This window comes from Magallana gigas, chromosome 9 (assembly GCF_963853765.1).
Source record: "Magallana gigas chromosome 9, xbMagGiga1.1, whole genome shotgun sequence".
NCBI classification, from domain to species: domain Eukaryota; kingdom Metazoa; phylum Mollusca; class Bivalvia; order Ostreida; family Ostreidae; genus Magallana; species Magallana gigas.
Window position 1 is genome coordinate 43,383,418 of NC_088861.1, and position 13,562 is coordinate 43,396,979.

Consider the following 13,562-nt stretch of genomic DNA (forward strand, 5'->3'; position numbering starts at 1 on the left):
ATTTGAGTGGCAGTGCCACAAACTGTGATAGCATTGTGAAATTCTTCCATTATAATTCCATTTTATCCCTTCTTTGAACTTTGCAACCCTCTTGGTGCCCCATAATTTAATTTATCAAGAGTGACAGTTTGACAATCATTACAAATTGAAAACTGCAAAAATGGTTTTATTGAATGTTAGATACATTGACATCTAACTTTTTTTGCAAGTTTGATCTGAGAAATATGTCACCATGACCCAGTTTATCTTTTGTATATTGTAAATTCCGGAAGACTGCTTTATTAAGTTTATGGTATACATGAATTCTGCTATAGAACTTTGCATTTCTGCTGTCAAGGGCTTAGCATTGATGATTATTTCACACACATTTTTTAAATCTTGCTGCAAAACACAAATAACCTATCTGGTTGCCGACAGTCTCTGTGGAAATAGGGTTGAACAATAAAGGACTCTTTTTTTTATCAAGACAAAAATTTAAATTAAACAAATTTCAATGCAATTACAGTCAAACTTCGTTATCTCAAACTAGATGGAACTATTTAAAAACTTTGAGATATGAGAGTATTTAAGATATCGAGGGTAAAATACTTAAAAAATAAACACTTTGACATATCTATTACATACAGGATATTTCAGTGTTCGAGATATCGAAGTTCAACTGTACTTGATATTGCTTGATATAATACAGCCCAATAAAAGCACTGAGCTTAAATTAAATCAGCAGTGTTTTGAATGCTGCCATTTTGGTGAGTACAATAAAACAATTTATATATTGTTCTAGGGTTGCACACATTTATTGGCCAAATTTATTTGTACATAAAAATAGACAACACATATAAATCCAATACACCTCATCACAGGAACTTTGATGAATGCAGCACCGAGTGTGCTCCTCTCACAACCATGCAACACTCCCACTGTAGCCATTATCGGGGGTGATATTACAGCACTGAATAATAGTACAGTATAGGTGTATAAGTGCATGTATAACAACCATGCAATACTTTCACATTAACAGTTATCTGGAGTGATGATTCCAGCTGTAACAAAACTACACAACACTACCACATATGTCATTAGTCAGGGTGAATTTAACAATCAAATTAGTTGAAATAATCCTTAACATAGATCTATAAATCTTACTTAACACCTACCAGTACCTCTCAAAGTATAGAGTCAATTAATACACAAAGAAAAATATTTTGATCAACAAATCAAAGTGTTGACATGATAAAGTTATCTGTGTTTCCTGCCCAGCCTCATAAAATCTTTACCTTACAAAATTAAGAAAACATGAGGAAATATTTCATGCTTAAAATTTTCACAAGAAACATTACAGAATTAATATTAACAAAAACTGTTGTTATGAATGTATTATTGTTCAGAAACATAATACTAGCAGTAAATGCCATAATTAGCACAAAAATGAAATAAGGCATTTCAAATGTGTGATGGATTTCCTTTTAAAAAATAATAACCTGTGTATAAACTGTAAAATACAAAATTTCCAAAAAAAAAAAATTCCGACAAAATCTTCTCCCCAGTCCAGCTGTATATAAAAATACATCTTCATTTGCCAATGTACACTTTTAAACATTAATACTACATGTATATCTATTTTCTTTAATAATAATAACATCTTGGTTAGTAGAAGAAGAAATTAAAAAAAAAGTGTTTCACAACTCCAGAATATGACACCTTAAAAAATCTAAGGCATTTTGATTCTAATTTGAATAGGGAAAAAAATGGACCTAAGAGTTTGTTTGTAAAATTTACAAAATTATAAATTGTGACTATCATGATGAATGCTAACCTAACATCAAAATGCAAATAAAATACTGAAATCTGATTGGTTCCTACAAAGTATTGTGAGCTCTTCTTGTGTATGGCCATTTGTAGATCTAAGACATAACAATGGATACGCTCTTCCATGCACAGAGACCAGCAATGATCAATAAATGTCTTGTGTTCCTACTGTTCGCTACATGCATTTTGTGGGCATGATTTTCCTGTTTTATTACTTCAATTAATTTCAATGAATGAATTTCAGATTCAAGAAAGTTACATGTATCAATTTTGATCATCCATTACCATAATATAACTATGAACTCTTAATAAAGACAGTAATCTTATAAACTTAAATATTTAAGCACATTTTGCAATTTTCCTGCAATTAGTACAACCATTAACAATGGCCTACACTTGGCCTTTAACAAACATAAAGCTTACACCACTGCACTTTGAAACAATACTAAATGCACACAAAAGATTTAATCTGCACACATAACATGAATAGTAAAGCCATCTCATTGTACACCAAGCTAAAGGGAGATAAATCTACAATGTACACAAAGTCAAAGGGAGATAATCCCTGTACACAAAGTCAAAAGATGATAACTCTCACAGATTTGGTCTCAACAAGACATGAAAAAAAGTTATATTCTCTTAAAAATATATTTTTCATTAAGAAATATTTTTCAAGCTTCCATTCAATAAATAAAGAAGACTACCCACTAATGGTCCCCACAGAATTATAAGTATAAAGCCTATATGCTACGTAATATTGTCATCACTTCCTAACAACTCCAAGACGTTTTTGGAGGAAAGTCGAGGACATGCGGTTTCCACAGCTTTTCAGGAGTTCTCGCCCGCCGTATTTGTTCCACTCGGCCTCAAAATCTTTGCCCAGGATTTCAGCTCCCTTCTTACGAGTGAGTCCTGTCTCATCCAAACTCAACTCACACATTTGTAGATCATGGACACCTGGAAAGGACACGATGTAAAATCAATCATTCTTTTCTATGCATATCATTAAGGAACAAAAGACTTCTTCTATATCAAACTTTATGACCAACATACTTGTCTTGATTTTTTGCAATATTTTAAAATAAGAAAATATCAAAATGGTCATAATTATATGAAACTGTTTACTTTTTTTTTAACAGGTGCAATTTTTTGCCTTTTATTTCTAAAATGAGTACTTGTAGTGATTTTTGTTTTTATTGACAATAAGAATATTATTAATTATAAAAATATCCTAATATGCAAAATTCAGCAATAAACAGCACCCCAAAGAAAATACAGTTATACAAAGGTTCCTGATACCCCGGCCTTCTCACCTGCGACTAACAGCAGTGGATTCTTGTCTGGGTACAGCTCCATCTGACGGGCGATGTACTGACCGTCAAAGTGGGCGTACCACTGACCATGCTTCTTGTGGGTTGGGTCATCACGGAACTCGTCTGAGGGGCGGGCAAACGGAATTCGGAAAAACCTCTGCTGGTTGTCTGTGGTGGGAGCACCTTGTTTGGGGGCCAGACGCGACTCAGATGCTGTAAAAATACATCAGGATTATTTACAATTTTAAGGCACTCAGTGGAGCAATTGCTCTCATATCATTACAATGTCTATCATCCTTTTTATGTTTCTATGCATCTTTTCTTCTCAAAATAAGAAAACATATTCTTTGGATGTTCTCTTTTCTTTCCACTCACCATAAGATACTAGTTTCTCAGGACTCTTTTAAACTCTTTTCAAATCTCTCTCTTACTCTCTTGGTCACTCACCATTAGTTAGAACACTCTCTGGGGCCCTTTCTTCTCCTCTCTCATCAGACTTCTTCTTGTTCTTTTGTTTCCAGGAATGGTACACCTTTAGTCTTCGATGGAATTCCTCTCTACATGCATCCAACAGCTCAATGTCTGAAACATTAACAGTAACAAAATAATGTCTCAATCTTATTTGAAACAAAACATAGTAATATCATTGACACCTCTTTGTTTTCGGAATCTACCACAAGATGTGATATTGGCATTGTTAAGCTCATGGATCTACCACAAGATGTGATATTGGCATTGTTAAGCTCATGGAATCTACCACAAGATGTGATATTGGCATTTGTTAAGCTCATGGAATCTACCACAAGATGTGATATTGGCATTTGTTAAGCTCATGGAATCTACCACAAGATGTGATATTGGCATTTGTTAATTAAGCTCATGGAATCTACCACAAGACGTTATATTGGCATTTGTTAAGCTCATGGAACCTACCACAAGATGTTATATTGGCATTTGTTAAGCTCATGGAACCTACCACAAGATGTGTTATTGGCATTTGTTAAGCTCATGGAACCTACCACAAGATGTGTTTATAGCATCTCTCAGCTCAGCATACTTCCACTTGGAGAGATCATATTTCTTCTGGAGAGCAGCGGCCCGTGTGGCTCGAACCTCCTCAGATCTAAAACAAATAAATTATATTAAAAATCAATTAGTCTAATATATAACAAAGCTTGTTTTGTTAAAAGGTCTTCCGAGATTAGAAATAGCCCAAGCTTATCTTTAAAACAATGGCACAGTGATACATTGCTGGAGTAGAGTGCAGAGGGATAGGAAAAACTTAATGGCTGTATGTATGTAAAGCATGTCTATTGTATATTTAAGCACCTTACAGTCATTTGTATCAATCAGATATCTATTATTCATTAAGTAACACTGACTGACATTTATTAAGTTTGAAATTTTTTGTTTGATGTTTGAAAGCATGTTTTAAAATACTGTTTTTCAATGGCCAGTCTAATGAGTTTTTCCACATGATTTTATTTTTTTTAGCAAAAAATAAATTAGAACTTAACCACATCGCAATATTCTAGCGCTGAGCAGATTTGCAAAGGGAAAGAAGTGAATGTCAAATTATATGTACACGCTTTTACAATTGGAATATTCATTTAAACAAGTTCATTGAACACTTAGATATAATGATGCATGTTGGGAAATGTGATGCATTTTGGGAAATATCTTACTTTTTACTGTCCCCAGTGCTGTTAGTAAAAATAATATATGGTAAAGTAAAAAAGAATAATTAACAAAAAGTAAATAAAGACTTTTAATTAATTACATGTACCTTATTAAACCATAACAACCAGAAGATGGTCTTTATAAAAATATCAATTACATTACCATAACTTAATGAAGATTAAAATTTCTAATTTTGATTTGACATCAATGCATAATATTTGGTACACTGACAATTTGTATCTAGGAGGTTTTACGAGTCAAAGGTTTCCAGTGTTGATTTGCCATTCAAATAACATTTTATATACAGTAATGACTCCTATCTCTGTACGTAGTACTGACTAAATTAAAGCAATAAAATTAATATATATTTGGGTTTTAATTTGCCGTTTATTGTGAGAAGTCATACCACTGTAATACTATCTATATTTACCAGTAAACAACAGTTTCTAGTGTTGATTTATGTTTATTATGAGATTTTTTAAGCAGTAACAACTCATACCTCTGTAGCGGTGGGACGACCACATCCTCAACCTCGTTCTGATCTTCTGACGCAAGACGCAGCGCCAACTCACGATCACGTCGCTCTTGCTCCAAGATCTCCTGTCTGATATTAAAAAAAACAATGCATATCAATTCAATGACCAAACATTTCTTCTTGCAAATCAATTAAGTTTGTAAATTATCACAGGATGTTGGCTGCAACTAATGATTAAAAATTTTTTTGGTTTTAAATGGTGTTGGTAGGATCAAAGTACAGTGGAATCATTAGATTTCGTGGTGGCTCAATGTTCGTGGAATTTGTGGGTACCTTTCATCCATGAATTAACATCCTCCACGAATTGATAAATTAGGGTAATACAATCATGTTTCATTTTGTATGTATAGGAATATACACGAAATTACCTCCCCACGAACCTGTAACATTTAAGCAATCCACAAAAATTGGCCCCCACAAATCTTAATGATTCCACAGTATATTCATTACACTAATTTAACAAATCAAATTTAATCATACTTCCATTAAAACATACAAATTTTAGAAGTTTTAAAAATAAAATACTGAATTGAATAAAAAAATTATTATTTTTTCATTATTTTTTCTGTAAAATTTGTCTAACCCATTAAATGATTTTATCATTGAAAAATTCTATGGCATAAGTGTTTACCATAAAAACAAAGTGCCAGGGACTGGTGACTTTACTTCATTATATTTACATTTACCAGTGTCTTTGCCTGTGATAACACTACGTATCAATTTTGTAATATATAACCCATAACTTCAAATGACGCCAAATTGAGGCCCCAGCCGGGTTTGCTTATTTGTATTTAAATATTTAATCATGCGATGGCTTAAAATTATATAAATATAAGTAATAGGGAATCATTATCTGAATATAATGAAGTGATAATTTTGGTCAGGACGTGATCAAATCTATCATAAAGCTCTTCGGGATTTATTGAATTTGATCACGCCCCAACCGCAATTCTCACCTCATAATACTCAAAGAATGATTCCTTATTCCTTAAATAAGCATAATTATACATTATATCCGTCAAGTTTACAGCATGTAGTATAATCAGCGGGAATGAAAATCACTTTGCTGTAAGTGTCAATTCATTATTAAGCGTGTTCACTATAAGCGTTTTTTACAGTACATCATACAAATCTACCTTCGCCTGTTATCCTCCTTCTCTTTCTCCAGCTGTGCTGATATAAGTGCCTACAAAACAAATCGAGTTATTGACTTATGATTGAAAAACATACATTATATATGAATTATATACATGTAAAATACTCTAAAAAAAATTTATGCAGCAAAAATGAAACAGAAAAAAAATACTAATACTGTTGCTTTGGTACCCATAGCAAGCACTGCTTTATTTGATTGTATATACCTTCTGTTTCTTTTCTTCTTCTTCCCTTTTCTTTCTTTCCTCCTCTTCCTTCTTTCGTTTTGCTTCCATCTCTGCTTTCCTGTAATCGTAAGAAGATATTAAGTGAAGTCACCAGAAATTACATTATTTGAACTCTTGACCAGTATTTAATAATATACTGTAACAAATTACGCTATGAGAATGGGGACTGTTGTGAATAACATTGATTTCAAAAGTTACTGTTGCTACATGTATGAGATAATAAGGCTAAAAAAATTCAATGTTTTGACTCTCTGGCCAAATGCTGCTACATTGACCAATTTTACTGTCATAAGTAAAAGGGGAATAACTAATTTTCAATTTTAAGTTAAATTATGATAATTGAGTTATTCCCCTTTGCAAATATTGCAATAAAATTTTTTTACCTGCCTGCCACATTATATTTTGATATTATTGGCCTGAGAATCAAAAGAATAAATATTTTTGGCCTATGGGTTAAATAAGTGCTTGAGATATGTTTAACCAAAAGAATAAACATTTTTGGCTTAAGGCTTAAACAAGTGATTGTTTAACATACAGTTTCCTGTCTTCCTCTTCCTGTTTCTTCCTTCTCTCCTCTTCTTCCTTGCGCTTCTTTTCTCTCTCCATCTCTTCCTACAGAAGTCAAATATCAATTTTAATAAATAATCTAAAACACTATAACCATACTTTTTGCATTATGTATCTTTAAAAGTTCTTAAAACAATATCCCTTGCTGAACCCTTATCTCAGAACACAATGATTGCTATATATACCTATCTTGAGAATTATATGTTTACGTAAACGACTCAATCTTTTTGGTCATAAACTAAACTGTTTTCCAATCCTAGAGTAGTTTTCCATTCTTTGATTTGTTTTCACCATGAAATCCTTGTTCTAAGCCCTATCTCCTATCTAAGCCTAGTCCCCCTCCCTACAAACCTCACTATTAAACCAACCTCTTCAGCTTTTAACATTCCTCATACCCTCCCTATTTATCCAAACCATGCATTCCCAAGGTTCATTTCCTAAGTTAGTGTAACCTGTATTTCACTTTATAACCACCCTCCCTAACATGGTTACTTCAGGATGCCAACCTTTATCTTCCATACAGGACCTTTTTACTGCTATTGCAAACTACAGTATCCTGCTGAGGTACCTTTCTACTGTTATTGTAAACTACAGTATCCTGCTGAGGTACCTTTCTACTGTTATTGTAAACTACAGTATCCTGCTGAGGTACCTTTCTACTGTTATTGTAAACTACAGTATCCTGCTGAGGTACCTTCCTACTGTTATTGCAAACTACAGTATCCTGCTGGGGTACCTTAATACTGTTATTTTGTGGAGTACAGTATCCTGCTGAGGTACCTTTCTACTGTTATTGCAAACTACAGTATCCTGCTGAGGTACCTTTCTACTGTTATTGCAAACTACAGTATCCTGCTGAGGTACCTTCCTACTGTTATTTTGCGGAGTACAGTATCCTGCTGAGGTACCTTTCTACTGTTATTGTAAACTACAGTATCCTGCTGAGGTACCTTCCTACTGTTATTTTGCGGAGTACAGTATCCTGCTGAGGTACCTTTCTACTGTTATTGTAAACTACAGTATCCTGCTGAGGTACCTTCCTACTGTTATTTTGCGGAGTACAGTATCCTGCTGAGGTACCTTTCTACTGTTATTGTAAACTACAGTATCCTGCTGAGGTACCTTTCTACTGTTATTTTGTGGAGTACAGACCTGTATCTTCCTGAGGCGCTCCTGCTCTGCCTTGGTCTTCTCCTGCTCCAGTTTCTTCCTCAGATCTTGGAACGTCTGGTCCATCTGACTCAGCAGGTGGTTCATAGTCCTCTGCATCTCGTCCGCCGACATGTTCGTTGTCTGTGTGAAAAGGGAGAGAAAGGGATTAAGATAGGATACAGCAGAGAGAGAGAGACACACACACACACAAAGACACAGAGAGACAGAGGGACAGACAGACAGACATACATTGAAACAGAAAGAAACAGAGCAAGAAACCATTCATCTGTTTGAACAGGGAGAAAAACAATTATTAGTAGAAAAAGAGAGAGGGAATATGGGCAAAATAGAGGAAGGAGAACATATTAAAGAGGAGAAAGAAAGACAGATGTGGAAGCAAGAGAGGAGATCAGATGTCAAGTAAAATAGACAGGTTAAGAAAAAGCAAATGAGAAAGAAACATGAGAAGGAGGTAACAATGGAGCTAATCTTACTCTGATCTTGTGAATGAAGTCTTGTAGAGCTTTCTCGATCAGCTTGGCCTGTTTTGTGGCAGTTTCTTTTTCCTTCTTCAGCTGACTGATGATCTCTTCCATGCGAGATAGCTGTCCCTGGGACTGTTTCACCTGGACTATCATCTCATACCTGCAAAACAACATCATTTTCATTATATGCCTCTTAACGAACTTCAAAACATTGTCCTGTTACTATTGAGAATATGTTAAATATAGACCGAGGTCAACAATGAAACCATGGCAACCGCTATACTGTAAAGATCTAATTGAACAAATCAAATTAAACCAATTTAGAGAGATACAGTAATATCTAATTGTTTACGACCCCTACCTGCTTTTTTTTGGTTGGGTCAAGAGAATATCTAACATATTGTGATGGCCCTCACACATTTAGAGCTTAATAGGTTCAAGATGATATTTTGAGAGTTACAGATTTACATTGTACTTACTTGGGTCTTTACCTTTTCCCTACCCCCACCATTGTACCTACTTGGGTCTTTACCCTTTCCCTACCCCCACCATTGTACCTACTTTACCACACCTCCTATAGTTGTACTTACTTGGGTCTTAACCCCTCCCCTTATAGTTGAACTTACTTTACCCCTTCCCTCCCCTAAAGTTGTACTTACATGTACTTTACCCCTCCCCCTTTAATTTTACTTACTTGGGTCTGTTCCTCTCCCCTTTACCTATAGTTGAACTTACTTTACCCCTCCCCCCCTATAGTTGTACTTACTTGGATCTTTACCCCTCCCATACCCCTATAGTTGTACTTACTTTACCCCTCCCCTACCCCTATAGTTGTACTTACTTGGATCTTTACCCTCCCCTACCCCTATAGTTGTACTTACTTTACCCCTCCCCTACCCCTATAGTTGTACTTACTTTTTTAGTTGTACTTACTTTACCTTTTCCCCTATAGTTGTACTTACTTTACCTTTTCCCCTATAGTTGTACTTACTTTACCTTTTCCCCTACCCCTATAGTTGTACTTACTTTACCTTTTCCCCTATAGTTGTACTTACTTTACCCCTCCCCTACCCCTATAGTTGTACTTACTTTACCTTTTCCCCTATAGTTGTACTTACTTTACCCCTCCCCTACCCCTATAGTTGTACTTACTTTGTAGTTGTACTCACTTTACCCCTCCCCTACCCCTATAGTTGTACTTACTTTACCTTTTCCCCTATAGTTGTACTTACTTTACCCCTCCCCTACCCCTATAGTTGTACTTACTTTACCCCTCCTCTACCCCTATAGTTGTACTTACTTTGTAGTTGTACTTACTTTACCTTTTCCCCTATAGTTGTACTTACTTTACCTTTTCCCCTATAGTTATACTTACTTTACCCTCCCTGTACTTACTTAGGTTTGAACCTCCTGACATCCCTCCACATGCGGACCGTCTTCTGAAGCGTGATGATCTGGCCTCTCCTCCACAGGATCTTGTTCTTTACTAAAGGAAACAACAAACAGCATTTTATCATTAACTATCAATTGTAATGAATAAGGGCATGACATTTTCAGGCAGCATTCACCCCAACCCACCCATTTTAATGTACCTCAGACTGGTACTGTGGTTTCATTAATATTCAAGAATATCAATTTACGTGGATAAAGTGAAAATCACTGTTTCAAGGATACATAATCTTGTGACCAATGACTCTTAATCAATACAAATTGCCAGTAGAACTAATTGAACTTCAATGAACATTTAATTTCATGGATAAACTTAACAACGAAATCCATGAAAAGTGATATTCAATGAATATTGAGGAAACCACAGTAATTGAAATGCATTAATTTTTAATTTAAACTATCTCTACAAACAAAAAATAATTATACATGTACATGGTCAGTCACACCTCGTTATCTCAAACTAGAAGGGACTGGTTAAAAACTTCAAGATATCAGAATATTCGAGATATCAAGGGTAAAATAGTTAAAGTATACTATAGATGATTGTGACTTAAAAATCACTTCAACAAATCAATTATATTCAATATTAGATTGTGAAAGATACCTTAGTTCAACTCTATATTAAATTAATGTGATTTTTAGTCACATTATAAGCTTTAAAAAATCAAATAATCTTAGGTTGAACATTATATCCTATATCTATATCACAGTACATCAAAACAGACCAAGTAAAAATGTCAACTATTGTCAAGCCCTCTTAATTTTATATCCATTTACCTAAAGATAGCTATTTTTCCATACACACATGACTGACAGTCTTACATTTGATAACGGACAGGGCTCCCCACTGCGCTTTTTTCCAGCGAGAACACAGCAGCCATCGCTTCACTTTCTTAACCAGCATCGCCAGATTCTCAGGGTCGCTTTTCATAATTTGGTCAAACTCGGCAAACTTTCCGGGACGGAAAAAGACCTTGGTCAGACCGAACTTGAACTCATTTTCATTTAATCCCAAAGCTTTAAAAAGAGCCTGAAAAGAAGAAGTATAGATATTAGATTTCTTAACATGTAAAAATTGCTCGTCTATTAATGATTGTTCATTGTTTATAATTGTTCCTGTATTAAAGACACACTATCAATGAAATTCACTATAATATATAGTATCAAAAGCCCCTCACTGAAAAGACTTACTTAATTATAAGTTTACAGAATAGGGTCCACACAATTAAGCTACTGTATACAGGGAAATATTTTCCAACATTTAATTTTCGCCCCTTTTGCCATCCTCTTTATGAAAGAATTTAAAACTTGGCAAACTCCGTCTTAAATTATCTCTCTTTAAACACAACTGTGTCTCGGGGCGAATTCAAGACGGGACAAAACTGTTTGCAAGTGTGGAAGCTGGGGTAAAAACTGCATGGGGCGAAAATTACTACTGTATACAGTATTTTGTTCAAATCAATTTTTATAATGTCTTATAGTCTTAAGTTCACTGTGGTACAAACTGACCGCCACTGAATAGACTTACTTTACAGAAGAGCCTGGGGTCCAGACGAGCTATATCGGCCGGCATATACTTCTTGTACATGTTGTAGAGGTCCGAGAACTGGGTACGGGACGGGAACCCCTGCTGCATCAGCTCCAGCACGGAGCCCATACCTGACCAATCAAAATGCAGTGTTAGTACAGGGTGACTAATGTCAGGAAAATTCATCAAAGTGATTCAGGCTAATCTAAGTGTTTATTCAATATGAGAAATGCAACTTGAACATACATGTGTGTGTATCTAATGGTTTGTTCAACTTATAGTTTTCATAAATCGAAATATTTTTATAATCATTGTGATAATTTAAATCCATTTAAAATGAATTTTAATACTAAATTATAATTATCTTAAAAATCATTTGCAGTTTTTCTAAGCCTCTCTGTTGGTTTTTTTTTATTAACTAAGAGGCTTACAGAAACATTATTCATTTAAACAACAAATTTGACAATCAGTATGCTTCCTAAAAAGAATGTAGGATGGCCGACTTTGTGCTTCAATAACTTTCTGTATAAATGGTACCTGAACACTCGAGCTGACTAAGAATCTGTCCCCCCTCAAACAGGTGATCCACCATCTTCAAGTTGGGCTTGATACACCTGATGAAATTTGTTCCCTAAAGAAAAATTACATTCATTAAATAACTTGCATCAAAAACTATCAAATATTTAATCTAAAAAAATATTGTACAACTTTGATTCTGACAGTTGTGTCCCTTTCACTGCATTAACCTTGAGTTTAGTTGATACCTAAATTCTTGGACCATTCCTAAACATGTATTAAATTTGTTATTGATTTTCTCACTTTGATGAACATTTGATTCCTTGCATTGACCCAACAACGAAATTTTTCGAAAAATTGGTTTTTAACAAACATTGATAAAACTGACCGTGCTCTTGAGTTTCTCCATCAGGGTTTGCAGCTGGGAGCGGAACTTGCTGCCGACGCTGATGAAGTTGAGTTTTCCGGAGGAGACCTGGATCCCTTCAAACATGGTCTTCAGCATCTTGTTGGAGCTGTCCTGTATCAGGAACTCCAGCGACGCGTGGAGAGCATCGTTATTCTTCTCTATGAACAAAGTCTGTTGGGAGAGATAAAAAACTTGAACGTAACAGTATCATCAAACTACTCTTGCACATCCAGTTCATAAAGCATAATTTAAAAGTCTTATTAACCTCAGTAGGGTGGAATTTGTTTTCGTATTAAAATGAAGTCTGTGTATTATTGACAATCCCCATTATCAACTCTTCAATAGTTTGTGAGGGTGATAAAAAAAACTTTCAGCAGAATAATTAATTTACTAGGAGTATTATAACTAAAACAAAATTTCTCTGATTTAGTCTTAGAATAAAATTATGATTTAAGGGAATTGAAAATCAAATAAGTTCAAAAACAATTGATAGTTTTGCACACAGCTAATTCATTGCATTTCATTTGCCAAGCTTTTTGTAAACATGCATACTGTCAATGTACAGTAGGGATGGGACGATCCACCGGTGCACCGGTGCATCACCGTATTTATTTTGACGATATTTGGATCGATACATTTACCATTAATACAACGATACCTAAGCGAACTTTTTTTTACTTTCCAAAAATATCTGAGCTTCATATATCGGCTATTTTTAGTCTGCGCGCCTAATATGAAAG

The 13,562-nt window shown here is 34.7% G+C and overlaps 1 protein-coding gene across 7 annotated transcripts in view; it reads right to left on the bottom strand.

The window, feature by feature from the left end:
* Positions 1-772: 772 nt before the first annotated feature.
* LOC105337636 (unconventional myosin-VI) overlaps positions 773-13,562 on the bottom strand; it is a 31,090-nt gene continuing 18,300 nt past the window's right edge. For 5 of the 7 annotated variants that reach the window (XM_066070629.1, XM_034479686.2, XM_066070628.1 and 2 more), the window contains 16 exons: positions 12,802-12,993; positions 12,435-12,528; positions 11,898-12,028; positions 11,192-11,399; positions 10,316-10,406; positions 8,930-9,080; positions 8,436-8,576; positions 7,252-7,328; positions 6,696-6,774; positions 6,471-6,520; positions 5,299-5,403; positions 4,805-4,822; positions 4,139-4,242; positions 3,567-3,701; positions 3,120-3,332; positions 773-2,763 (listed from right to left, as the gene is read on the bottom strand). In XM_066070629.1, the coding sequence (XP_065926701.1) occupies positions 2,570-2,763; positions 3,120-3,332; positions 3,567-3,701; positions 4,139-4,242; positions 4,805-4,822; positions 5,299-5,403; positions 6,471-6,520; positions 6,696-6,774; positions 7,252-7,328; positions 8,436-8,576; positions 8,930-9,080; positions 10,316-10,406; positions 11,192-11,399; positions 11,898-12,028; positions 12,435-12,528; positions 12,802-12,993 (1,983 nt within the window). In that variant the 3' untranslated portion in view covers positions 773-2,569. The remainder of the gene's footprint in view (positions 2,764-3,119; positions 3,333-3,566; positions 3,702-4,138; positions 4,243-4,804; positions 4,823-5,298; positions 5,404-6,470; positions 6,521-6,695; positions 6,775-7,251; positions 7,329-8,435; positions 8,577-8,929; positions 9,081-10,315; positions 10,407-11,191; positions 11,400-11,897; positions 12,029-12,434; positions 12,529-12,801; positions 12,994-13,562) is intronic. The other 2 variants (XM_034479688.2, XM_034479687.2) reach the window with 1 other exon arrangement.